Source organism: Lissotriton helveticus, chromosome 4_1 (genome assembly GCF_964261635.1).
Source record: "Lissotriton helveticus chromosome 4_1, aLisHel1.1, whole genome shotgun sequence".
NCBI lineage: Eukaryota > Metazoa > Chordata > Amphibia > Caudata > Salamandridae > Lissotriton > Lissotriton helveticus.
In genome coordinates, this window is record NC_136063.1 from 2,070,576,728 (window position 1) to 2,070,600,612 (window position 23,885).

Consider the following 23,885-nt stretch of genomic DNA (forward strand, 5'->3'; position numbering starts at 1 on the left):
GGAAGATGTGAGCGCAACTTCTTTTTGGGACAGTAATGCTCTTATTCTGCTCAATTTATTGAACTCTGCTTCAAGGTTGGAATGGAAGGCCAAATCGGGATGTCAAGCCTCCCTTGTAGGGGTGGAAAAAAACACATTTTTACAGCAAACCACACGTTGTGAGACTTTTACAATGTAAGGGATGCCAGCAAGCATGCCACAGCAATCTTCATTATTTAAAAGCAAATAGCTACTGTTTGCAAGCAGGGTAAACGTAGGTGTGATAGCTTGTCCTGAAATACCCTTTCCACTGATAAGCATCCCCTTTGGGGAATTTACCCAAATGAAAGGGAATTACTCAAAAACTGAAGAAGCGACGAAAGAAATTCTTAAAAGTGCGGTTAGACTGAAGAAAAGAGGATACAGAGAGACTTGAAAACGTGTATGTGTGAAATGGACAAAATTGAATTCCTGTATTCTGTGCAATTGAACGATTTATAAACGAATGGCAACTTAGTCATGTACAACCCACTGTGGTCAAGAAACGAATGTAAAAGGTGTTCTGTATGTTAACAGGTTGAAACTACAACTCCCAGAAATCAATCTGAAAGTGTAATGAGACGTAAAGCTTTAAATACAGATGCAAAAAGTAGTGCCACCTACCGTGAGAAAGGCCGCCAGGCCGAAACGCGTTGGTGTGACAGACTTGGGATCTGTGCTAATAAAATAAGATAATCCAAGTACCTGAGTGCGGCGTACTTTGTACCAAAAAAAAATATATATATATATATATATATGTGTATATATGTTTGTGTGTGTGTATATATATATATATGTGTATATATGTGTATATGTGTGTGCATATATATATATATATATATATATATGTGTTTGTGTATATATTTATATAAGTATATATATATATATATATGTGTGTGTGTGTGTGTGTGTGTGTGTATATATATATATATATATATATATATATATATATATATATATATATATATATTCTTCTTTTAGATTTCCCTCGCAGGACGCCAAATGAAGAGCACAGACCACAAATATATGTGTGTGTATGAATGATCAGGTGAGGAATCACACGATTCCCCAGTTAAGTACACCTCTGTCATCCCGTAGCCATCTGTATGTGAATGTTAATGACCACACCTCGTGAAGGAATGAGCTACCTAGGGGTTCATATCAGCCCAGGGGACGATGTTTCATGCATGAACTAAATATAAACTAGGAAAATGGTAGTTATTACCCCATGGATGATGGTGTTGGGAAGAATCCTGATTTGTCTGCCAAACCAACCAACCTAGGGGGTCTAGGCTAGAAACATTAAATGAAGCATTTGCAATTAATGATTGCAATTCATCAAGGGTCATGCCTGTATGATTGTTCCAGTTCTCATAAGCATACAGATCAGGAATTTTAGAGATATTTATTTGTTTTGAAGTGGCTAATCCAAAACAGGTTGTTTGATAAATCGAACTGTTTAAAAACAGGATTTGGTTTGGGATAAGGTATGCTCGATGTAAAGCCTCCGTGCCCTGTACCTGCCAAGATCTAGATCCGCAAACAGATTTAAGTTAGACTGCATCTTTCCATAGCTCAGAGCCACCCATAGCTAATTGACCAATAAAGGATTTGGAATACAGTAACTTTGTGTGGGCGAGCGTGACTTTAGAATTGGATGCAGTAATCATTTTAAAATAAAATGAATCCGCATTGGATTTATTAAAATCAGTGAAGTTTTTGAACTGCCTTCAGTGGGAGCTGGGCAATGTTCCCATTGTGTGTAATTAACAACATTTCTAAATGTATTTGCTTTATGCAGGTAATGATGGCCTTAATGCTGGTAGCAAAATAAATCAGCATAATTTGCAGAGTTCAAATACAGATCCTCAGCATCAAATGCAGGCAGTGCGGGTCAGAACAGGAATGGACGGAAGAGATAGAGGATGCCGGTGGCCTTGACCTCGCCCCTGACCCTGGTTTTCTTTCTCCTCCTGTTGTGGCCATGAAGGAGGGGGCTACATACACTGTGGTGCTCCGTAGAGCAGCTGAGGCCCTTGACTCGACCTGCCTACAGTGACCTCCAAGACTAATCTCCTCACTGAAGTGCTTCAGCCGACTGCAAGCTCTTTGGAGCCCCTGCTGCTGTTTAATGAGGCCTTAAGTGACATCTTGATGGGTACCTGTTCTAGACCAGCTACAGTGGTTCCTGGGGGATAGGAACGTAGCTAGGCATCATCGCCCGGCTCTGGGTGACCCTGCTTTTCTGTTTACCATCCCAACCCCGGAGAGCCTGGTCATCCAGGCCTCAACTTCCCAGAGCGCATTCCCTACCGCTCCACCAGATAAGGAATCCAAAAAGTTGGAACAGTTTGGCAAGAAACTGTTTTCATCTTCCAGCTTAGGGCTGCGGTCGGGGAACATCGCATTCTTCTTGAGGCCGCTATTCCCACGCTGTATGGAACACAGTTGCGCAGGTGCTGCCTCCGTGTCAGGAGGAGGCTCAGACAGTGCTTTCCCAAGATTCAGCAAAGTTTCTCATCAGGTGCGGACTGGACACCGCAGACCCACTGGGTAGGGCGATCTCCACGACATGGTCCTCCGTCGCCACGCCTGATTGCGGTCCACTGTTTTTTCAGGGGATGTACAAAGTTCTCTTGTGAACATGTCCCTTGATGGCACTTGCCTTTTTTGGCAATAAGTAAGATAGTGCCCTGGAGTGTTTTAAGGACTTCTGAGCTACTGCCAAGTCCTTAGGTCTCTCCACGACGCGCCCGGCCACGTCGGTTTATCTTTCCTTTCGTGGCCACGGAAGGGGCCCCCCCGACATGTCCGGTAAGCCGAAAGCCTGCGCAGAGCCAACCTCAGCGCGGCCGCGGTTCCTGCCACAACGGGACAGGGGGCCAGCGTGCGGGTCAGTCCACCTCCATTCCCGCAGCATCCACCTCAAAGCCTTCCTATGCCGAGCTTTGGGGCGCACCCCACGCCGATGGGAGGCAAGAGTCCCAATCACCTTCCCCACTGGCATTCCGTTACCTCGAACAGGTGGGTGCTGCAAATCGTCCGAAGGGGCTACTCTCTCCACCTCGAGACTGCCCCTCCAGCAATGCCACCTCAGTACCACCACATGTCGGGGGACCATTTTGCGCTTCTCCAGCAGGAAGTCACAGCCCTCTTGTCCAAGGGGGCCATCAAATGTGTTCCTGGGCCATAAATAGGACGTGGTTGTTATTCCCACTACTTTATGGTCCCCAAGAAGGAGAATGGTGGCCTGCGTCCCATCTTGGACCTCAGGAACATCAACGCTTCCTCCGGAAGGAGAAGTTCAAGATGTTGACTCTAGCTCAGGTCTTGGCTGCCCTCGACCCTGGAGACTGGATGGTAGCGCTGGACTTGCAGGACACATATTTTCATATCCCTGTCCTGCCGGCCCACCGGCGTTACCTGCGGTTCACGGTAGGCCAAGAGCACTTAGTTTGCTGCGCTCCCCTTCGGCCTTACCAGTGCCTCTCTGGTGTTCACGAAAGTGACGGCAGTGGCCGCCGCTCATCTGCGCAGATCAGGGATTCCAGTCTTCCCGTATCTCGATGACTGGTTGTTGAAGGTGGGCTCATCCCAGGCAGTCGTCTCCCACCTCCAGACTACAGCCGACCTCCTGCATTTGCTGGGGTTCTCCATCAACCCATCAACGTGCCGAAGTCGCACCCGAGTCCCTCTCAGAAGCTTCCCTTCATCGGAGAGGTTCTGGATTCGACGCATCGAGTCTGGGATATTCAGGCTATGATTCCGATCTTTCAGCCTCTATCCCGGGTTTCGGTCAGGATGACCCTCCGGCTCCTGGGCCTCCTGCATCCTGCTAGTGCAACATGCCAGATGGCATATGCGGGCTCCCCAGTGGGACCTGAAGTTTCAGTGGGCACAACATCAGGGCAACCTGTCCGATTCCGTTCAGGTCTCGGAGGGCAGTGCACGACAGTTGCAGTGGTGGCTCACGAATCGCGTTTGGGTCAATGGCAGATCCCTCTACCTTCCGCAACCGGAGCACACAGTGGTGACGGATGTGTCCCTCCTGGGATAGGGTGGCCACATGGGAGAGGCGGCGATCAGAGGCCTCTGGTCTCCTGCGGAGTCCCAGCTCCACATCAACCTTCTGGAGCTTCAGGCAATCTGACTTGCACTGAAAGCATTCCTTCCCTCTGTCCGGGGAAGTGTAGTGCAGGGGTTCACGGACAACACCACCACCATGTGGTACTGCAACAAACAGGGGGGGGTGGGGTCTTGGACCCTATGTCAGGAGGTTCTCCGCCTCTTGACATGGCTGTAACATCAAGGCGTTTCCTTGGTGGTTCAACACCTGGCAGGTTCTTTGAACTCAGCCACCGATGCATGATGAATCACGAATGGCGTCTGATCTCGGACGTGGAGCAAGTTCTCTTTTGGCAGTGGGGAGAGCCTTGGTTAGATCTATTCGCCACCGAAGAGAACACGCAATGTCATCAGTGCTGCACGTTGGAATTTCCAAGGCTGCGCTTGCTCGGCGACCTTTTTAGTCACAAGTGGAGCTGCGGTCTGTGTCACGCCTGTCCGCCTATACCACTTCTGCCCAGAGTGCTTATGAAGATCCGGCGCGACTAGGCGCAAGTCATTCTTGTGGCTCCGGATTGGGCACAAAGATACTGGTATCCCGAGCTACTCAGCATGGCGATCGATCTCCCGATCAGACTGCCTCTTCGGGAGGATCTTCTGTCACAGCAGCAGGAGACGGTCCTCCACCCGAACGTCCAGCCTCTACCTCCATGCGTGGAGTTGAGTGGCGACAGTTGACATCTTTCGACCTTCTACTGAAGTCTGTGATATTATTCTGGCAGCCAGGCGTCCCTCCACTAAGACTGTATACGCCTGCCAGTGGAACAAAATTGTGGCATGGTGCACAGCAAAGGCTGTGGATCCCCTTTTGGCCCCTCTTTCCGAGGTTCTTCTGTTCCTTCTCTGTTTGGGCCAGCTCTGGACACTATCAAGGGTTATCTGTCGCCCATTTCTGCCTTTCTACGGCTTCCAGATCAGCCTTCTCTTTTTAAATCCCCGGTTGTTAATCGCTTGCTGAAAGGCATTACACACATGTTTATTCCCGTCCTTTTCATAATGCCTCAATGGGCCTTAAATCTTGTCTTGACCTTTCTGTTGTGCGCTCCCTTTGAGCCACTTCATAACTTTCCCTAAAGTCTTCACTCTAAAGATGGCTTTTTTGGTAGCTATCACCTCTGCCAGAAGTGTGAGTGAGCTCCAGGCTCTTTCTTCTAAACCTCATTTTCTCTCTGTTCATCCGGACAAGGTGGTTTTAAGGACTCTTCTTTCTTTCTTGCCAAAGGTTGTCACTCCCTTCCACAGCGGGCAGACCATCACTTTGCCCACCTTCTTTCTGCCTCCTCATCCTTCAAAAGAAGAAGAGAGGCTCGACCGTCTGGACCCAAAACGTGCTCTATTGTTCTATCTGAAGCGCACACAACAGTTCTGGGTGGGTGACCAACTTTTTGTTGGCTATGTGGGCGCCCAGAAAGGTTGGGCCGTGCACAAACGGACCATCTGTCGGTGGGTCGTTCTGTGCATCAAAGCCGCTTACTCGTTGGCTAAAAAGGTTTGTGGACAAGTACAAGCACTACTGAAGTGTCTCGGATACAAGTACCAGACCAAGTGTTAGGTGCGCCATGTTGCAGGGATTCTGCTCATGCACAGGAAACCAGGACCTCAGTATATTGTGGTGTACCAAAAAGCTACCTTAGTGCCTAGAACCCCAATGCAACTAGCAATAGTATCTTATACATTCTCCGTACTACAGCGAAGCTACCAATGATTTGACAACCTAGAACATGCAACTTAGTAAACTCTCAGGAATAGTGGGAAATAAGAACACTCTTTCGCTCTAACACTCTTACTAGTCTGCAACATGAGTAATCCGAGACACGGTATAGTTTAAAATGTATATTTTAACTAACATGCTCTAAGATGCAGTACACTATCCAACACAAGCAGAAAAATGCTTAAGAATAATACAATCAGCATTGTTACAATTCCATAAAGCACAAAAGGGGAAATCATATGACAGTGGAAACAGGACTATAGCGCCTTTACATCTCTCCCCATGCTGGGAGCTTGTTTATTATAATTATAGAAGACCTCCAGGCTTTGTCAGGGGTTCCCATACCTCCAAGATCAGATGTAATGAATCACATCCCACAACAATCACAGCTCTGCTTACTTTGAAAGGTTTTCTCCAAGTGCCTTCTCACGCCTGTAATTTCCATATTAAAAAGCACCCGAGTTTCAGTTGGGCAGCTGTGCCTCATGGTATGTCTATGTGCGTGGGACTGAGCAACGTGAATCATCGGCATACATTGTTTTTTGACCTTGAATAACAATGACCTGCAGAAAGAGCACAGTGTACGGCTAGATATGTGAAAAACGCAGTTCTCATGTGAAGAAGCGCAAGCAGTGTATTTACGAGAACAGAGCCATGTAGTGTTGTGTGCATAAGCAACAGAATGGTTTTTAAGCATATATTTCACTTATGCTAACTTACCAAAGTCTGCAGTTAACACCATATCCTCACTACACCACTAGCGCTGAATCTTGTTGCGTTCACTTATATCCTTACCTGGCAGACAGGCTGTGCGAGCACTTCAAATAGAGAATCTATCAAAGTCACCTCTGCTATATTAAACGACATTCAGTGTTTAGGAAACTGTCCTTTAGCTTGAACAAATCAAACCTTTCTCCCTCCAAAATATTGGTCTTTCTTGGTGCAGACATATGAACGTAATGCTCTGATATTTCCATCTAAAAAAAGAGCTAAAGATTTGCACCTGTTAAGTAATATGTATATGCTTTCCTGTTTCCTGTTTTCAGTTTTTAATTGTGTTCTATTTCAGTGTTTTATACTTATAGGAAGATTGCTCTGTATAAGGGATTTCCACCAAGTGGCTATAAAATGGACAGAGTCCAGTGGTTCCCTGTGTGTGGGCAATGAAGATATTCTGATTATATGGCAACTGATATTTCTGTATGATCAAATGCTGCTTATATATGCCTGCTTGACCTTCACATGGTAAAACTAAGAGCAGGTGTTTTGTGTTAAGTGCTGCTGGTCTCTACACTGAGACATGCAATGAACAGTGAGCTGAAGCATATGAGGTGAACTATGCTCCCAGTACTGGAGTGAAAGTAGCTCCTGGGGCTCCAGGAGTCTTGCAGATGGTCCCTAGGGCATTCTTAAGTGACTTACAGTGGGGAGATAGGTCATAGTGGGAGCATCCTTCACAGAACAGTGCATAGAGGTAGGGGCTGCACATATACTACTTTGATGCCAGCGGTTCCCAAAGCAATGAAAATAGGTTTTCCAATTACTAATGAAAAGCCAAAATGTTCCTTCAGTGATATGTTGGTTATAATCTATTTGAATTGAAAGCCAGGAACCCTAAGTGTGCAGTGTCCTGGCTGTTTGGTATGCAGCTAATCATTCTTCTCAATGGTGGTGTTGTATGCACATCCATGAGAGGTTTGATATTTGGTGCATCGCAGTTCAGGAAACTGGGATCGCTTTATCAGCTTATAATGGAGCTTTGAAATGCATTGCACTGAGGGTAAATGGAGGATCCCATTTAGAGGATCAAAGTTCACTTGAAAAATCTTTACCATAATGTTAGTATTGATCCAAAGCCACAATGCAATACTTGTTCTCTAGTTCCCAAGCCGGAAGCTCTGGCTGTTAGGCCACATCGCCCCAGCTTTGCTGCCCAAAACCCTACATACTTGGAACCTTTACTTACGTTAGAACAGAAGTAGAAGCAGGGTGTAGATCTGTAGTACTGTTGATTTAAAACATAATTTTTCTTTCTTTTTTGGCTAAACGTATCTGTCACTTGGTGAGAAACATGCTTTTCTTTATTCAATTGTCCTTATTCTAGCATTGCTCCTAAACTTGGAAGATTGTTTTCTCCCTGAATTAATCAAGCAGTGTCTGTATTGACTAATATTTGAAACCATACACAATACCGTTCTTTTATGTTGGCTCCAAAGAGCGTCCATTTAAGTAGACAACAATACATAAATGTATCTATAATTCATAAATCTATTATGACATGTTTGGTTACAAAACATTAAAGACTGTCTTTTTCGATTTTGAATTCTTTGAAAGTCTTAATTCACTATTTTTTTTCCTCTCTACATTTCTAGACTTTTTAGTTGTAGAGAGCCTGATGATGATGGAATACTTAAAAGAAGAGGGAGACTTAGTCCAAACGCTAATCTCGTAAAGACGTTGGTGTTCTTTTTTCTGGAAAGTGAGGTAAGCTGAATATTTCAAATGAATGTTTGTTAATATCAACTTATAATACGCAAGATGCTTTTTAAAAGTACATGTGAATAGTTATAAAGATAATTCTGTTTAAATAGTTTTTAATTACTTATTTGATGGACTGAACCTGTAAAATCAATTTGGTTACTGTTGGAAAACGAGGCAGCATCTGTGAGGCATGCACAAATAACAGGACTACATTTGTCCTTTACTGGGAACCAAACACCCAATTGTAGCGCCTGACTCTCAAAGGGTAGCGTTGCAGGGCAGTCTGAGGCTTACTCAAGGGGGGTGGTGTGGGCTAGTAGTCTCCATGTGCAGGTGCGCCAAAAATAACACTCAATTGATTGTAAAGTCTGTACTTTGCTTTATAAAAGTAAGAGTACATTTATTAAACACACACACTACTCAATACTATGCACCAATTTACAAATATACATAAGCTGTTGGAATTACTTTGTGACATTGCGTAACATCTCCACCCCTCCCGCAGGGGGGGGTGGCGTCTAGTACCACCACTCCCATGTATGCACATCATTTTGCCCCCAATGCAGTCAATTGGTCTTAACCTGGAGCGAGGGCCCTGCGCACTGGCGACATCCCAATGGCGACCCCCCTCCACCCCATTACGTCAACCAGCATTAAAAATGGGTACACTTGCCTTGGTGACACATAACCCTGACTGAGCATCTCCTACTGACCATAAAGTATTGTTCCTCACCTAACAGCAGCAGCAAGAATACATGTTTAAGCACCACTTTAGAGTGATCATACTCCTAACATTTGGATATCATTAAAAATGCATTGCAATTACAGCCCCTAAAGGCATCACAGATTATCACAGGAGTATGCATATAAAGCCAGACACCCTAGCAGGAATGTCTGATAACATAACCCCACTTTGCTTATGACATCACCTTAGACCAGGGGGCGGGGGGGGTTTATTCCTTTGAAATACTTAGGAAAGTTGGGGTGATGTGTCTCTTCGTGCAGGGGGGAGATTGCGCTTCTCCAGCAGCTCCCCCCAGCACCTTTTCACCATTGTGGGTGACCCCCTCTTTTGGGGGACCACCAAAGACCAAAACGGCAGGCTTCCAAATGCCTGGCAAGGCATTATGAGGCGATTGTGCTCCTTCTTCTGAATAATAGATGAGCGGCTCTCCCACTGTGCCAGGGAGAGCCGTGCTGGCACTTCGCCTCTTTCTAGGGCTTTGGTGGGGGGCCCGGTCCCACCCGGACCCCGAGGTAATGTGATGCGGCTCGGGGAGCCGACCCCCCGCCGCTCTGCGGTCTTCTGGGGCCCTGTCACACACGGGCCCCGTGCAGCTCCTCCTGTTCAGGTTCTGGGTCCCAGTCCCACCCTGGACCCCCGTATGCATTCTTCGTTGGAGGGCAGCCTGGGGAGCCTACCCCCGCCTGCTCCCCGCGCGGCCAGCACTCTTCTGTGCTGCCGTGAGAGCCGGCAGTCCTATTCTGGTCTGCCCGCTCCGGTGGGCAGACGCGGGTCGGCTTCCGCAGGTCTTCTGGGGAGTGCAACAGCACTCCCCCGGACTCCTCCACACACACTCTGGGCCCATTTTCGTCGGGGTCCAGGGTGGGCTCCTGGCACGACGTGGAGCATTGTCACGTGGAACGCGATGGTGCTCCCCGGCCATCCTCCTCGTGGGGGAAGGGGGGGGTACGAAGGCGCTCCCCCGCCTCCATCTTCGGTGGGGCCATCGTGGGCTCCTGGTCCCCCTGCAGGGCACCTTCACGGGGAGCGCAACGGCGCTCCTCGGCTTTACTTCTCCTTGGGGGCAGCCCCAGGGACCTGACCCACACCAGGGGCATCTGAGACTGGCGGCGGAGTCCCACGCGCTTCGTCGTCTGTCTTCTTAGTGGTCAAAGATCGCCTACATTCTGGGGGCCATATCTCAGCCCCTGGGGGTCCGATCTGCCCCATTTGCGCGTCTCTTCGCTCCTGGTGGCGTCGCCCAGCCACTGGGAGCACTCTCCTTCGCCCTCCGGGTCTCCAAGAGGGTGCATTATGCAGGGAGCGGTCTTCACTGGCTCCCTGCGCCTCTTCTCCCTATACAGAGGCCCCTGCGCACCGTTCCTGGGCTCTTCTTCTGGCGCTGTTAGGGGCCTGGGGGGCAGTCAGGGGAGTCCTCCTTCCAACTGCCCATTGCCAGGCTCCAGCACCTTCCGCCTCAGCAGACCACACCCCAGAGAGAGCCTCTCTTCCTGTGCAAGTACTTTTTAGGTCGAGCCTGGAATTCGCATCCAAAGGATGCGTCCAGGTGGAAGACTTATAGCTAGCTGACTCGGGGGAATGAAGGACAAGAAACTGCCACGAGCTTCTCTTCGGCTGGATTACACTGCGTGCGCACGCCCAGCCGGCGCCGTGCACATCCCCTGCCTGGTGCGCGCTCTTCAAAGAATGAAAGTGAGACTGGCTGCAGTGCCTCGCATCCATGCCGCGTTAGTGTCTTTCCCGTTTATTTCCCTCCGCTTCTCTCGTGTCCCCTTCCCTCCGCCTCTCTCGTATCCCCTTCCCTCAGCGTCTCTCTCGCCTGCATCCTTCCCTCGGCGTCTCTCGCCTCCCCTTCTGTAGTTTCCTATCCTCCCTCTGCCTAAGGCTCTCTCCCGGTCCTTTCCCTACCTGCCTCTCTATGCTCCGCTCTCTGTCTCGTGGGCCGCGGTGCTCCTCTATTTCTTCGGTGTTGTTTCCCGTCCTACCTCTGCAGGAAGTCGCCGCTGCCCCGTCCTCGGCTCCAGCAGTGCCCCACCCTCTTAACCTCACGTCCCTCCCTTATCTCCTCCCCGCGGTCTCCTCCCCTCTCCCTATCTCTCCCACCCCCTGGCGTCCCCGACCCGCTCCCGAGGCCCCCAGCCGGCGGAGGGCGGCTGCTGCTGGGCTTCCTGGCGCTATCTCTGGCGCTGCAGCTCGTCACCCTTGGGGGCTACCTCCAGCTGCGGGCAGAGCTGCGACGGGAGCTGAGCAGCGGGGGCCCGCACACAGCAGCCCCCCAGCAGCGGGACCCCGGTGACAGCGAGCGGCGCCACCGTCAGGTGAGTCCTCTGAAGTCCTGGCCGGAGCAGTGCAGAGCTGGTTGTTACCTTGTTTTCCAAGTTTCTATACCGAGCGCTTCAGGAACCACCGACCTACAGATCCCCCCACCCCCTCCCCCTTAGCTTTGAAGGAATCAGAAAGACTTTCCTGCTCCATCCATGGGCGAGGGTCACTGCTGTGCGACCTTACTGCTCATTGCGGGGATGTCTGTGCCTGCGAGAAAGCGGAATGTACTGCTTATCGGTGAGTCGCAGACGACTTCCAAGCTTGTTGTGTTTTTTATTACAAATATTGTATGGAGTTTGTTGAAATGAAGCACTTGACAGTACGAGTATATCGATGCACTGGAAGCACAATGCAGTGGCGTGTTGGCAGGCGGAGTCAAAGACGTAAATAACAACAGGATATCTCGGTTGGACGATGTTATGCACATTTGCACAGAGGCCACGCAGACTATCCAGTGACCAACGCGCGACTCGCCTCTGGAGCGTGACCCTTCCATAGCTGGCAAGTTTTCCGCTTGGTCATGTGTTTTATGTTTTCAATCCACTTATGTATGCCATTTCAATGCTCGTATATGCGGCTCTGTGATGGACACGTTATTGAAAGAAGATAAAGCAATTAGGTGTCTGTAATGAGATAAACTACAGAAACCGCACATTTTCTGTAATGTTATGGGTATAAAAATGCCCTTAAAACTGCTTCACCACCCTTCATTGCTTTATTTAAAGGAACTAACTTCGCATATCCAACATGACCCGCTTAAAAGCTGGCCTCTGATGTAAACAAAATTGGGTTCTTTAGAAATCAAACATCAAACTCTGGTGTGTGTCCCCTGCCCACTGACAAATAATTTTTCAAAAGGTGGCAATAGATAGTTAACAGGAAGGCAGGGTCTGTCGTTCTTCCCGTTCAGACTGATGCAATGGTTATGTCCCTTGCCCCTGATTCGTCCTAGCAGTGCAAGTGAAGTGGTCGCACCAAGGTACAGGGTAAAAGAACACTCCTGTACAGTGGGCAACTTCTGATAACAGAGACAGATGCCACTGTGAGCGACGTTCAGCTGCACCTTTGCCTTCTTATAGTAGCTTCTTCCACCTGCCAAAAGTACATTCGCCATAAAGTTTAAGCTATTGCCATTACAAATTACAATAACTTTTATTTAAGTATTAATTATTTTAAAAAAATTAAATGCCATTGTTATTTGTAATATCAATACATCTAGGTCACGTAAATACAACACATATTGCATTACAAATGCCATAGGTGTCACATTTGTGAAAGTTAAAACTATTAGCATTGTAAATGACAAAGCTATTAATTTCGCTATTTTCAAAACCAACACATAAATTAAAAAAATTGTCATTTACAATACCAATAGCTCAAACTTTCCTAATGCGAGACCTATTGCATTGCAAATGCTTGTTAAAAGTTGAGATGGGGCTGGCAGGAAGTCTCTGTGTGTCCTATCAAACAGCGACGCATCACTTCTTGCCCCTGCTCCCTCCTTCTTGTCCAGTCTCTGGGTTGTTCAAAATGGAGTCGTCCAGTGTCTCTGGCCACATGGCTCCCCTTCCCCTAGTGCTGCCTTCACCTTGGTTCAACTTGGTGCCTGGCACCCAGCGATAGCGGTTGGATTGGTTTGTAGCTCCACCTATCTCCCTTCCTTGGAGGAAAGATCTTCGCTCAGGAAAGAAAGGGCATTAATCTAACCTGCCAAAGCCAGACCCCAGCCAGGGACTCGGAGAAATATGACATTTCTGGAAGACCCAAAAGCAGTACAAATATGACTTTGGACTCTGTAGAATATTTCTTTTCACCTCCACTACACAGGACTTTAGTGCGTGTCTGGAATCTGTAGGCCTGGTGGAAGTCATTCTAGCCATGGATCCCACATCCCCATAGGGAAATAATGAAGCGAAAACACAGTAAAACACATTACTTTCCCTGGCATGTTTCTTTCCAGTGTATAAAGCATATGCCATGTCAGCACCCAATTCTGCATAAGTCCTGCCACTCCATTCACTCTGTAGCTGCTCCTGCACTGCGCACACCATGAATCTCTCCTGCGAAGCCCCTACACGTGTGCACACGCATGTACACCTGTGTCTGCATGTAACCAGCACGGTGCCCCATACTCCAGCTGCTGCACAGCAGCCTAGTCAAGCCAGGGGGACACCAGTAAAATCACCATGCAGTCTCCTTCATTATGACTTCACTGTGGGTGAGTCCCAGATTGAGGCTCCCCCACAGTAAAAGCTCAACAATTATGTGCTCAAAAAAGCGAAAAATCAGGGCCGCCCCTAGTGTCAGAACTACCTTCTAACAGTTACTTTATGAAAATGCTTGACATCATAATTAAATCAAACAACTGAAGGGTCAAGTTTTAGAATGCTCCTGAAGAAAGATGTAATAAAAATGATTTTTGTTTTATGTTTAAAATTCAGTTCATCTTGGCTTTGTAGTTTAAATTTCACACCATTCAAAATGTAACTGCATCACATTCATGTGATCTCTCCTATTTTGCGATGCACTCTAATCAGTGAAGGGACCTTTAGTTAAGTAAAATACTTTCAAACACTTATGGCAAAAAACAATTAAACACTTTGATGTAAAGCCAGAAGATTAATTTAGCTTCTATGTTCGCTGCATGTAGACCATGGCATATTGTGCCTTTACCCTGCCATGAAGCAGTGTTTTTTTTGCATTGGTTAAAGTCTCAAGAATATCTAGTAGCCATGCAGCTGAAAACAACACCCTATAGTTAATTTCTTTATGTAATTAAATTTGTAACTACAGTGGTGTGTCTTTAGAACTGTTAGGATGAGACAATCAAGTTTGTCAACTGCCAGTGCAAAGACAAGAGTGTACTATGGAGTATTGACACCTAGCACCTCTGATTTCGCTGCACATCAAATTCATGCATCCATGTGAGGAAATGTGGTGCATTCTATTGTGTGGTTGTTTGGCCCCGCCGTGTAATACACTTAAATACCTCCTTAGGGCCTGTAGGTTTAGTTTGCTAAACCCTCTAGTCGAACCATGGATAGCTGTGCCTCTAAGCTGCAAGGAACGAGTGTTAGGCGTTTAAACAGCACCAAAAGAATTGAAGAGAAAATAACTGACACTCATATTTAACCCCCAGTGTATAAAAATAGCCAGTACTTTTATGTATTTTTAGACACCACAACAAAAAAGATCCTTCTGAGGATTCTGAAGATCTAGATTTTACAAGAAACATTAACCAAGACCTTTCACTCAATTGGGAACAAGCACTGGCAAATTCAACTAATTTAACGTTTAGACACATTGAGTAAAAGTTTTGGTTAGTTGTATTGAGGTCTGTTAGAGTTGCTTTAGGCTACTAACTCCCAACCGAGAGCCAGTTTAGAAGGGGGTGTTGGGGGTTGGAGATGGGGGGCAGCACAATCCTCTAACAGTTACCTTTGCAGAAGGAGCAGTATTCAGTCAGACATTTATCTCTTTGCTTGAGGTTCCTATGTAAGTGGTCCTAATGCAAGGGATACAGGATGCTTAAGATGCTCAAGGATGCTGTAGATGTGATGCTGTTAATGGGGGTCTTTCTGCGGCACCTCAACCCCTCCGTGGACTGCAGGTGTTCCTGACCCAGTGATCGAAATACCCTGAAGTCCTCTTGATCCTGGCAGAAGTCCAGTTGCCACTGGGTTACCAGTTGCCTGGTATCGCGATCACGGCCAACTCTTTGGTCAACAATAAATTGGTGGTTATGAGCGAAACAACCTGTGTATGCTTTCAGTAGAGTGAAGTTTATAGTTATGAAAAATTGGCTCTCTAGAGAGGAAAAGAGGCCACCTACCACTTTTCTCGGGAAACACAACATTTTTGTACACATTGATCCATTCTTTATTGCAGTTGTAGGAAGCTGGCTCTCTATATAATACTGTCACTAGGTGGTAACACTGTGCACAGAGTTCAGGGGTTCCCCAAAAGTGTTCAGGGCTCAATGTAAAACCCAAAGTGCTCTGTTAGTGGTAGTGTGGGTAAGCAGCCTTAGGCCTAACACAGAGTAGTGTAAGACATATATTGCACAACAATGATCAATAATGGACACACAACTCCAGAAGGAGATCCAGACCTAATTTAGAAACATTTACTTTGTATGTTATTTTAAAACTAAGGTCTTTGTAATAAGGTAAGTACGTTTTCTGAAAGAGACAATTAGTTATGGATTTCTCACCTTAGAATTACCCCCAGGCGTCAGACTGGTCCGGAGAATTTTTCTTAAGCAGTACACCTCCGCGTCGGACGACTCCGCGTTCGTCGTTGGCATTGTGGTCGCTGGAATGATGTAGCAGTATCTAATTGGACGCCGCCTCTGTGCGCTGACGTCCTATCTTTCTTTTTCTGAGCCAACCACTGCAAATCCGGAGAGAGTGGTACCTAGTCACTTTTTGACTCTATTTTTGCAACTTTTTATAGACATCTTTTCGAGTCGTTTGACTCCTGGTGCACGTAGGGAAGCCCCGTCCTCGAACCGGCTACAAGGCTTGCGACTCCGGTCGCAAATTGATGTCAGTTACGGACCCACAGCCTTGTGTGCCTTTGGTGTTTGGAGCGTGACCAGGACCGGAAGTTGTGCTCCAACTGCCGGGCCCTGAACCCTAAGTCTTTGAGGAAGTGGTCCCGAAAGCTTCTCGAGGCCCGGCAGTCCCCTCCGTGCCATTAGAGGTCCCAGGTGGGAGGGAGGTCTCTGGACCGGTCATGGAGTCATCACCACTACTCCTCGTCGAAGTCTTCATCTTCGGGTAAGTCGAAGCACAAGAAAAAGGCGAAGAAGCGCAGTCGTTCTACGTGTTCTCCCCATCCGTCAGCTGACTCGATGCAGGAAGCGGAACGTAGTCGTCCGGGTCCGCCACACAGCCTGTTGGGTCGACTCCGGCCTCCATCCCCCCTCCCCCTTCCCGGACGCCTGATCTTCCCATGCCCAACTTCGGAGCTTTAACAAATCCCTCCATTCCATCTTTGGGCAGCCCAATTCTGCCGGAGCGCCTTCGGGCCGCACAGACTCAGCTGAGGGTTCTAGGCCTTCGATGCTGGTGGCTCTGGCGCCGCAGGGCACCCAGGGATCCAGGCCTGGATTCGGATTGGCGCCAGTCGACCTCGTGACACCTCCGACGCCAAATCCAGTGGCTACACCTCTGTCCCCTCCTACACCGGTTGTGTCCCCACCCTTTGGCAGACCAGTTAGAGGAACCGGACTGGAGAGAGGAGTTGGGTGAGGCCAGTGGTCTGGACACCTCCCCAGACCTTAGCATGCTTTCTCCCCCTACTGTGGCTACGAAGGAGGGTGTATCTTTTGCAGTGGTGTTGCATAGGGCGACTGAGGCCTTAAACCTTGAGCTTCCTATGGTGGCGGTCAGGACTAACCTCCTGACCGAGGTGCTTCAGCCAGCAGCGGCTTCTTCGGAGCCCCTGCTGCTGTTCAAGTGAGGCCCTTACAGACATCCTTGTGGGCACTTGGTCCAAGCCCAACACGAGGGCTCCTGTGGACAGGATGATGACCCAACTCCACCACCCTGTCCCGGGCGACCCCATTTTCTTCTCCCAACACCCCACCCCTGAGTGCTTGATGGTCCAAGCCTCAACTCCCAAGGGCACATTCCCTCCCGCACGACAAGATAGAGAATCCAAGAAGCTGGACCACCTTGGGAAGAAGATGTTCGAGGCATATGAGCTGCAGATCACACACTGTGCATAGATCGCCATCTGGTGTTGGGCCCAGATGTTTGCACTTGTTGTATTTGAAAAGTCTTTGGAAGTCATGAAATAGGTGACTCCTCCTTTGGACAATAGTGCGCATGGGCATCAGCTCCATCTTAAGATTGTTTTTTTCCGCCATCTGGCTCCGATGTGTTTATCGCACTCCTGTTAGGTGTCGTTACCGATTCAACTTTCGACGCGTGATCCGTCATCCTTTTTTCCGGTATTGTTTCGATTGTGATCCCTAGTCGACATGCATCTCTTAAAGTCTTCCATTCCGGTCATCGACAAAGGCCTTCGGGTCTACCTACGCCATTACATCTGGCTCATGAAAAGGACTCCTTTTAAAAGTGTCCTCAATGTGGATCCCAGTTTCCACACACAGATCTTCATGAGGTGTGTAACCTCTGCCTTTCACTGGAGCACGTGGCTGTCCAGCATGTGCCTCTTTCCACTCCCAAGAAAACGATTTGGGATCGTCGAGCTCGAAGAAGCATCTCTCGCTCGTTGACATCCATTCCCGATGACATCTTCCAGGAGGGCATCGATGTACCAGAGCAGGAGCGGATCGAAGAAGGCCTAATCAGCGCCTCTGAAGCTGATAACTCTGTCAAAGACATCACTCCAGCACCAAAAAAGCTTCAGTAATACCTCCACCCTCTGGCCTAGGTGCACACTGGAACAATACTTCTCACGCCCCGCCTTCGGGTCCGTCAAAGAAGTCGACAAACAAGCCTTCAGGCCACTCTAAATCGAGTCAGCCTGCCATCGGGACCGAAACCATAACTCCGGCACCCAAAAAGAAGCCGTCGTCGTCCTCTATGCCAACCACTAGCTCGGCACCAAAACATACTGGGATCGACCCCTTGACTCAGAAAAAGTCATCGGAACCGAGTAAAAAGCCACTTCCAAAGAGTACGGACTCTCAACCTTCGGCATCGAAAAACCCCTCGGAACCTAAAAAACAACCGGTTCCACAGGCTCCTTGAGATACTAAAAAACCTCAAGCTCCTAAGCCAAAACAGCCTAAAATTACTCCAGATTCGGTGCCACGTATACCTTCGGAACTGAAAAATCGGCACCAAAAGAACAGCCTACACCAGAAGAGCTTTTTCAACCGGATCTCACCCAAAAAAACTCTTCTAAAGGACCCTAAAACAGGTCACCTGACTCTCAGTTCCGAAAAGAGACCAATGGACATGCCTCTGCCGGCTCCATCTCCATCAAAGGAGAGACATTGCAACATCTCCTCTCAGACTCCCTTCTCCACCTCCCCCTCTAACTCTCCCTCCACACCACTCCCCTACTCCATCTCCACTCCCTTCACCATCTCCTCCACCACAGGATGATGATGACACCTCTAACGACGGGGGGGGGGGGGGGGACGGTGCTGCATTGTCTGGGGTTCACCATCAGCATGCTGAAGTCGCACCTGATTTCCTCTCAGAAGTTTCTTTTCATCGGAGCGATTCCGGAGACAGCGCAGTTTCGGGCTTATCCTCCCGAGCAGCGAGTCAGGGATATTCGGGCTTTGATTCCGATCTTTCAGCATCTAACCCGGGTTTCAGTCAGAATGACCCTGAGGCTACTGGCCTCATGGCCACATGCATCCTGCTGGTGGACTATGCCAGGTGGAATATGCGGGTCTACAGTGGGACCTGAAGTTCCGGTGGGTACAACCTCAACAAAATCTTTCCTGTTGTGTCCAGATCTCAGAGGTGTAAGAAATGGCCCTCTTTCTGCATAGTTGCCCTTACTTCTGGCTGAATTGCTGATGTGCTTTGAGTGTGCCCTGGACCCCTGCTAATCAAGTAACCAGGGCCTCTGTTATTTCCCTAAAACTGCATTGAAGCCTAAAGCCAATTGGCATCTCTGGCCACAGGTCAGCCCCTGGTAAATTGTACCACAGGTATCTAGGGCACTCTAACCAGAGAGGGCCTCTAAAGGCTGCAGCACTTATTGTGCCACCCTTAAAGGTCCTGTACCATTACACTCACACACTATCACTGCAGACAGCCTGTTTTAGTGCGGAACAAAGAGAAGAGTCGACATGGCACACATTCCTGTGTGCCATGCCTACAACCCATTGCCCTGGCATAGTACAGTCACCCCTCTAGCTGGGTGCACTATACCAGTGGTGAGGGTACAGGTGCATGAGCCCTGTACCCCTACAGTGTCTAAGTCGAGTCTTAGACATTGTAAGTTCAGTGCTGCCATTAGGGGTATATAGTGCTGGGAGTTTGTCATTACGAACTTCACAACACCATAATTGCTTTACTAAAAACTGAGATGTTTGGTATCAAACATCACAGCATATTAAACCCACATTGATGCCAGTGTGGGATTTAATGACAATGCACAGAGAGGGCATCTTAGAGATGCCCCCTGAAAAGTAACCTACCACTAGTATCCAGGCTGTGTGGCTGCTTTCAGCTGCCACCACCAGACATGTTTCTGGACTCCTGGGTCGAGAGCCTGCTGCTCTCGGGGGCCTAAAACAATGCACATCCTGGGACGAGGTGCCTCCTCCTCCAGGATGGGCTGGATTCATGAAGGGTAAGCTTCAAAGACTTTCCACCTTTGTGAGCTTCCCCAGGCCACTTGCTGCTTTCAGCAACTAGTCCCCACTGGTTCTGACCCCTACCTTGGGCAGGAGAACCAGCGGGGAAAAACAAGTGAGGAAGAGAGGCGTGCCCACCTCTGCCAACTCCACCCCTCAGGTGGAGGAGGAGAAGTGAAGCACATCTCTGTCCCTGCCATCTTGCAGACTGGTGACTCCACCAACCAGGGAAAGGCTTATGACCCTGCCCACTAGAGGTTGGCGTAATAGGGGCTGTACACACCCCAGGGAAGCGACCCATTGGTCCCAACTTTTTTACCAACCTGTAATGCCCCCTAAGTCTAGTATTTGTGACATGGGGATGAGCCTTGCATTTACACTGTGTTAAGTTGGCATGAGCTTATTAGAAGTTTAAATGCCATTTTTCCTTTCTGCTACCTTTGCACCCGGCACACATTATTATAAATGTTTAGAGTCTAGCAGAGTGTTTTGCTTCACACGAGAATAATTCGTTTTTCTATACTAGCAGCCTTGCTTGGTAAGCTTTGTCTGAACAGTGAGTGCCGAGGCCTTCAACGTTATTTCAACACAGTGGTTGTTGTTCGGACTGATCAGCGCATGTTCTAGACATAACCTATATGCAGCTGTGGCCACCTCTGATTTTGGCACGTTTAATAATGCAATGCGTAGGCATGCTCAAACACACTTGGAGAACATTTGCATGCAGAAGATTTGGTGCAGAAACTGATGTGATCCATTTCTGTTAGGATCAGAGGTATGGGGCCGCCCTTGTATTCCCAAGAGACCTTCTGTAGATCTAAAATAACCTACTAGCAAGGGAGGGTGAGATATAGGTGTATTCTAACCTGTTTTCCATTTAGAATTTTAACATATTTCTCTCTTTGTATTTTATTGAATAGTAACTATGCTGATAATCTTGTTGCTTATAATATGTCTGCTTGTATTAGCTAAGATACTGGACCTGAGAACACAGCATTAGAAATAAATATTTCAAACTTGCACGTGTCTCTATTTACTCCCCGTTTTGGACTGGTATGAGAGTATAACGAAAGAGTGTTCATGTATTCCACATTGCCTGAGGTATTCTAAGTTCCATGTTCTGGTTTGTCTAATCATTGCGGTTATGAAAGAACCAATGCGACCCTGATTGCTAGTCTGGTAGCGGATTTTGCCTACTAAGGTGAGTTTTGGTACACCCTAATTCACTGAGGTTCCAAGTCTCTCTGCACAGTTCTGTGTATGAGCAGAATCCCTGCTACATTTGAGAGCAACCCTGAACCTTGCTTCCTCAGACGAGAAGAAACTACAAGAAGGACCGAACAGCCCTGCAGAAGCTAACCAGAGGAAGACGCCCACTGACTTGGCCCCAGCCCTACCAGCCTGTCTCCACCTCGAACCTGCTCCTGCGAAATCCCGATGTGTCCTGCAGCCAGCAACTTCAAACCCCCGGAGGACCTGCCTTCCTTCAACCCCAAAGTCTCCAGTGAACACTGGATTTGTTCATCTGCAACCTCCAGCCGGAAACCGCGAATCCTCACCACTCTGCACCCGCCGCCCCCCGGCCCGAGCGGGGAAGCTTCACGAGGTGGTCCCCCCGGCGATCCTGACCCGAGATCCTGTGACCCCTGACCTGCCTCAAGCCGACGCCTGCAACCTAAATCTGGAAACGTCCCCCCCCCCCCCCCCCAACCGTGACCAGGATCAGGTAAGATGAGCCGACCCCAAAAGGCACTCCTACACCAGACACCCCACGGCCTTGGCTGACCAAAGCGACGGTGCCTAACCAACCCCAGCTTCCCAACTAACCTCTCGAAGTGGTGGTCGCATGCAGAAGATCTTCGTCCCCAAGCCTGCAGTGCTTTTGCAAACCGGAGAATCCCAATTTAAAGCTACAGGGCTTCCGATGCCAAAACAGCACTCTGCACCCCCAGTGCCGCTGAGGGTGCAACTGTTGTGCTGGCCTAAACCATTTGCCCTGAGTTTAAGTCCAGGAGCTTTGCTCACACAACCCAGTGGCCTGCTCGTCAGCAGCCACCAACCGGAGGCCTCCTATCCCCCATTGGATAACATTGGAACCCAGCACTGTGCACCCGGCTGCCCTAGTGCTGCTGAGGCTGTAACTAGAGTGCATCCTTGACCCTAGGGGACCCCTGAACTACCCCTAGAACTCCAACTTCCACTACCGAATAATTATCTGAAAACCAATATCACGATTTTCCTCCATAGGATAACATTGGCTGTTTTTCTGTGAACAGTTTCGAAGTGTGGAGTTTGTAAACCTAAAGAAATTCTTCAAAATTGTACTGTTTAACAAAAACTATTTTACTTACCTGTTTACAGGAAGTGTCCCAGAGTAGTATCCAGGTATACTATGTGTAAGAAAAGAAATCTCAAAAGTTACTTACCTGTAATCCTACTGAAAATTCCATTCAAAGTGTATGTACTGTATTCTGAAAAGCATTGCATTATCAGTAACACTACGTGATCAAATAAAAGTGCATTTACAATTGCAATCCAAACAGTGTTACAATCGGTGTTATTTACTGCACAGTACTGATCACTTACCTGTGCCAGGCTTGCTTTGTTCTAGCAAATAAAATAACTAAAAGAATATTTTTATACAAAAACAATTGGTCTGTAGTTCAGTCTTTGAGTTTATAAATGTGTTTGCTGACTGAGTGTGTACAACAAATGCTCAACACTGTCATTGGATACTGCCTTACTGCTCGACCACACTACCCCAAATAGAGAGTATGGTTCTATCTACTTTTACCTCTGCCTACTTTTTGGGTTCCACTGGACTATGTGCACATTATACCTCACTTTGGTATAGTATATACAGAGCCAGGTTCTTACAGGAGGGCACTGAACACCAATTGCAGTGGTGGCTAACAAACCAGGATTTAGTCAATGGCAGATCCCTCTCCCTTCACCTACCAGAGTTCACAGTGGTGACCGATGCATCATTACTGGGGTGGGGTGGCCACATGGGAGAGGCGGAGATCAGAGTCCCCTGGTCTCCGGTGGAGTCCGGGCTCCACATCAATCTTCTAGAGCTTTGGGCGATCCCTCTTGCACTAAGGGCATTCCTTCCTTCTGTTAAAGGGAGAGTAGTTCAGGTGTTCATGGACAACAACACCGCCATGTGGTACTGCAACAAACCAGGTGGGGTGGGGTCGTGTACCCTTTGTCAGGAGGCACTTCATCTCTGGAAGTGGCATGTCCCTGGTGGTTCAACACCTGGCAAGTTCTCTGAACACCAGGGCTGATGAACTCGGCTGCCGGTGCATGATGGATCACAAATATTGTCTTTACTCGGAGGTGGTGCAAGGTCTCTTTTCAGCGGTGGGGAGAGCATTGGTTAGATCTATCCACCATCGAAGAGAACGTGCAAAGTTTGCAATTCTGCACGTTGGAGTTTCCAAGGCGGCACTCGCTAGATGATGCTTTTAGTCGCAAGTGTAGTTGCGGTCTTCTATACGCCTTTCTACCTATACCACTTCTGCCTAGAGTGCTGAAGAAGATCAAGCGCGACTGGGCCAAAGTCATTCTTGTGGCTCTGGACTGGGCACAAAGAGTCTGGTATCCCGAGCTTCTGCACATGGCCATCGATCCTCCGTTCAGAGTGCCCCTTTGGGGGGATCTTCTGTCGTAGCTGCAGGGGACTGTCCTCCACCTGAACCTGTCCAGCCTCCACCACCTTGCGTGGAGATTGAGTGGCGACAGTGGACAGCTTTCGTCCTTCCTCCTGAAGTCTGTAACGTTACCTTGGCAGCCTGTGGATCCCCTTTCTGCACTCCTTTCAGAGCACTTTAAAAGGCTATCTTTCGGTCATTTCGACCTTTCTTCGCCTACCAGATCAACCTTCTCTTTTCAAGTCCCCTATTGTATATCGCTTCCTTAAGGGCATTACTCACTTGTTTCCTCCAATTCCTTTCGTAATGCTCCAGTGGGACTTGAACCTGGTCAGACCTACCTTTATGTGCGCTCCTTTCGAGCGGCTGCATAATTGTCCTCTCAAACTTCTGACACTTAAAACTGCCTTTCTGGTTGCCATCACCTCTACTCACAGGTGAGTGAGCTTCAGGCTCTTTCTTCCAAACCTCCTTCCCTAGCTGTTCATCCGGACAAAGTTGTCCTACGCACTAGGCCTTCATTCCTTC

The 23,885-nt window shown here is 48.3% G+C and overlaps 1 protein-coding gene across 3 annotated transcripts in view; it reads left to right on the top strand.

The window, feature by feature from the left end:
• STAG2 (STAG2 cohesin complex component) overlaps window positions 1-23,885 on the top strand; it is a 1,493,174-nt gene that overhangs the window by 605,152 nt on the left and 864,137 nt on the right. For all 3 annotated transcript variants that reach the window (XM_078688751.1, XM_078688750.1, XM_078688752.1), the window contains one exon: window positions 8,227-8,338. In XM_078688751.1, the coding sequence (XP_078544877.1) occupies window positions 8,227-8,338 (112 nt within the window). The remainder of the gene's footprint in view (window positions 1-8,226; window positions 8,339-23,885) is intronic.